The 3,623-nt window shown below is 33.6% G+C and overlaps 1 protein-coding gene across 1 annotated transcript; it reads right to left on the bottom strand.

The window, feature by feature from the left end:
• Positions 1-931: 931 nt before the first annotated feature.
• On the bottom strand, positions 932-2,997 carry LOC111716276 (uncharacterized; the record flags this gene model as incomplete). The annotated part of the gene is given in 3 exon segments (XM_023491714.1): positions 932-1,137; positions 1,504-2,163; positions 2,804-2,997. Coding segments are annotated over 3 exon segments (843 nt in total). The 3' UTR covers positions 932-1,101.
• Between the last annotated feature and the right edge of the window lie 626 nt (positions 2,998-3,623).

The raw sequence follows: 3,623 nt of genomic DNA, 5'->3' as shown, positions 1-3,623 counted from the left end.
GGGGACTTTATATACATAGTGAATATGACTTTGCCAGAGACTAACAGACACAAAGCAATACATAAAAAAGACGCTTGAAGAATAAAAAATTTGTTGGCGCTTCACGCACATGTTTCTTTTTTAAACACAAGAACAAGCCATTGTTATTATAAGGATTTGGTTTTTTTTTGAGCACAGAGCCAAACCCTTCAATTATTAAAAAATGCTGCTTTTTATTTAAAATTCAAAAAACAGCAGTTTTTTAAACATTTTTAGCCAGGGGGGCTAGCCCCCATGTACCCCCTCACAAAAGTGCTAGTTGCGCCACTGAATTTTAAATCCCAATATAAGCAGCACATAATAATATAGTAAACCTATGAGAAAATTTGAAGATTAAGAGACGGAAAAAAAGTAAAATCTACTCCCTCCTGCCCCAAGTCATTTTCATAAAGTCTAAGGGATATTAGAAATATAAGTTACCTTTTCTGTAGTCCTCAATCCTGGCNTGCTCATTTTTCATTTGCACGGGGGGGTTAGAAAATGTCCTTAGCGTTAAAGGTATAGGGTTGAATTCCGAATATCCAGACCAACTTATTGAAATTTATTTTTTGTTAAATGACTAGATGCGACTAACGTACATTAATCTAGTTTTCAAGAGCTCAAATAAAAAAAGTTGGGCTTTTGGAAATTGAAGACAGACCGACCTTAAAAAGTTAAAAAATTTCAAAGTGAGAGTGTCAAAAATGTGAGAGTAATAGGACAAAACCCAAGTTACATTAGTGCCTGCAAAGCATCTTTAAAATTTAATTATTTTCATTTATGAAATCACATGAAAATTAACCATTTTAAGCTCTGGAAAATGGTCACATCTTCTTTTTTGTGATCTGACATTGAAATAAAATTTTCTATTAAAATAAGCAATTAGCAAATCGAAGTATTGATTTTACCTGAAGTTGAATGTCACTATCCACGCATAGATGTATTTCATGAGAGCTCTGTACTTCACAACGGACTTTTGGTCTGAGGCTAATTCTTCTTTCGCTTCCGTAAGCTTGCGGCAGGTATATAGGTAAACCTTCTTCACATCTGAAGATTTGACAAGGTTGTTCTTCTTGTTTCTGCCTAATTCACTCCTAGTATGCAGGACAGGCGAGTTACCTGAAATATAAAAAGTTATGTTTATATAAAATAATTGAATAATTCCAACATTTAATTTACTTAAAAATAAATTTAACACTTAGATCTTTAAAAAGGATAAAGACTTTAGTTCAAAATAGTAGAAATTGAAATAAAATTGTAATTGGCTTTAAAGGGAGTGTTTGTCTAGACATTGTAGTTGAGCTGAGAGTGCAGTATGCAGAAGGATTTTAAAGATTGATTTTGCGCTTTTAAAATTACACCAACACACACATCATATAGGTTTCAAATGATTTCTAAAAAAATTCTCTACAATACTGCACTTTCAGCTCAACTACCATGTCAAGCCAGACACTCCCTTAAAGAAATTCATAAGAACAACCATACCTGTCTCGACCATTGCGACTGCATTTTGGTGTTGAGATATCCAAGTTTCTTTTCGAGCACAGTTTTACTTTGGGAATCCGGCATATCAGCTGCATTTTCCTCCAATCTTTTAAGAACTGCTTTAAGCTGATATCCTAGGTTTAAACGGGTCGATCCAGTTGATCCTTCTTTTACTGGGATTAGATTGACCACCTCTACAAGTTCATCGAACTCCCATTCCAAAAGAAGGGACATCATAGAGGTCCCAGGACGTCTTTCTTGAGCTTGATTCAGAAGTCTTCCCAAAAGCCGCATATTGTGACGTAGACTTTGAATCTTCTTAGAATCTTTTGTGTCATGGATGAACTCTGCTCTGCAATTGACAAAATCAATTAAGGTTGAGTCGCCTTTAATTGCTGACGAAATTGGACCATCAGTGAGTCCGCTAAGCACTAGGATACTGGTCGGAGAGAGTTCAGATTTTTCAAATCTCATATGGATAGCTTGTTTTATTGAGATATCTTGAGAGGGGTCTAGTTTGCAAGCACATTTTTTACCGTGTTTACTTAAAAAATGGCGAATAAACCAGCGATTACAAAGAGGACAGGTAACATAGTCATCAGGGTTGATTACCCCTTTCTGTCTCTGAACTCTTAATTCTCCTTGTTTGGTTCGCAAAACCTGAAGATAAAATAATGAATTTAAAGGGGAAATAAGCATAGTTTAAGCGACTATTTATGCAAAGATGGTAAAACAATAATCACAAGGAGCCCCATAAAACCTTTGTAGGATCAAGTATGAATTCAATATCCATGTTTAAATAATAAAAAAAATTATATTTTCAATAGTAGTTTCAGGAATTGGATTATAAATAATCACTTGTAAACCAAAAAACGACAAATCTTCCATACTATCAACAAGTTAAAGACTTAAAAGTTAACGTCATATCTTATTATATCATTTGTGAGGTACTGTACCACAAGAAGGATAAAATGTAGTTCTATGAGAAATGATTTCCATTTTATGACCCGTGTAAAAGTATATACAAGAGAACTGGGAAGGGGGGGGGGGGGGGAGGATTTTCAATTGAACATTTACCAAAGTAAAAAACCTTAGTCTTAGTTTCTCAATGCTTATATTTCAAGCTTACCTTGATGTGCATTATAGCTCAAACCCTTATTTGCTGCGAAACCTTTCATTTTTTTTTGTATATTCTTCAGAAAATAAAGATGGCTCTTAAATGTAAAAATAGTGGAATTCATTTTAAAACATAACCCCCCCTCCAACCTCCTTAAGCAATAAGATGTAATCTTTTACTCACCTTTATATTGTGAAGATGATCTCCCAAATTCCCAAGTTTTGTTAACTTCTTACTCTTCTGCACCTCGTTTTCCAGACTCAGAATCTCCTTCACTTTCTCTTCACTGGTATGACGACGTTCGAGGTGAGTCGAGATATGAGTGATCATTTTCTTGCAATAAAAGCATTCTTTTTTGCGATCCTTCTTCCCAGCTTCTAAAACAGATATATCAAAAAGCAATTCCTATAATACCTATAATCCTTCATGTAAATTTAGAACTGCTCGAAATTAGGAGGTATAGGGGGGTTGTTAATTAATTGAAAAGGGTAAAATTTGGTTCTCTTTAATATTTGTAAAGCTAAATCTAATTAAAAAACAAAGAATATTGAATTATTATAAAAGAAAAGGTAAAAAATCATCAGATGTGACAAAAAGCTGATGTAACAAAACGCAATGCAATGTGGATGTTTTTAATAAGGATTTCAGACGATTTATAGTCAGATGTTTTGCAAAAGTAGGCGTTTTGATGAATATTATGTTTTGAAACCAGGATTTTAGTTTTGACATTTATTAATAGAAGAGATCATCATAGGAAGATTCTAAAAAGTATATATATGAACATTTTAATTCTAGATTTAAATAACCAAAACTAATATTTACAGCTGCCTGTCAGCAATGTTAATTGCTGCCAGGCAATATAAAAAATTTGGGAATACCAATAGAGTATCCTAACTCCCCTAATGGGAACAGGATGATCTCAAGGTATCATACTGATAAATAAATCATAAGGCAACATTAACTTAAAAGCAATATTCGCCAAGATGTGATAAAGCAAGATATA

This window comes from Eurytemora carolleeae, unplaced genomic scaffold (assembly GCF_000591075.1).
Source record: "Eurytemora carolleeae unplaced genomic scaffold, Eaff_2.0 scaffold1884, whole genome shotgun sequence".
NCBI classification, from domain to species: domain Eukaryota; kingdom Metazoa; phylum Arthropoda; class Copepoda; order Calanoida; family Temoridae; genus Eurytemora; species Eurytemora carolleeae.
Note: the sequence above shows the minus strand (reverse complement) of the source record. Positions and strands in the feature narration are given on the sequence as shown.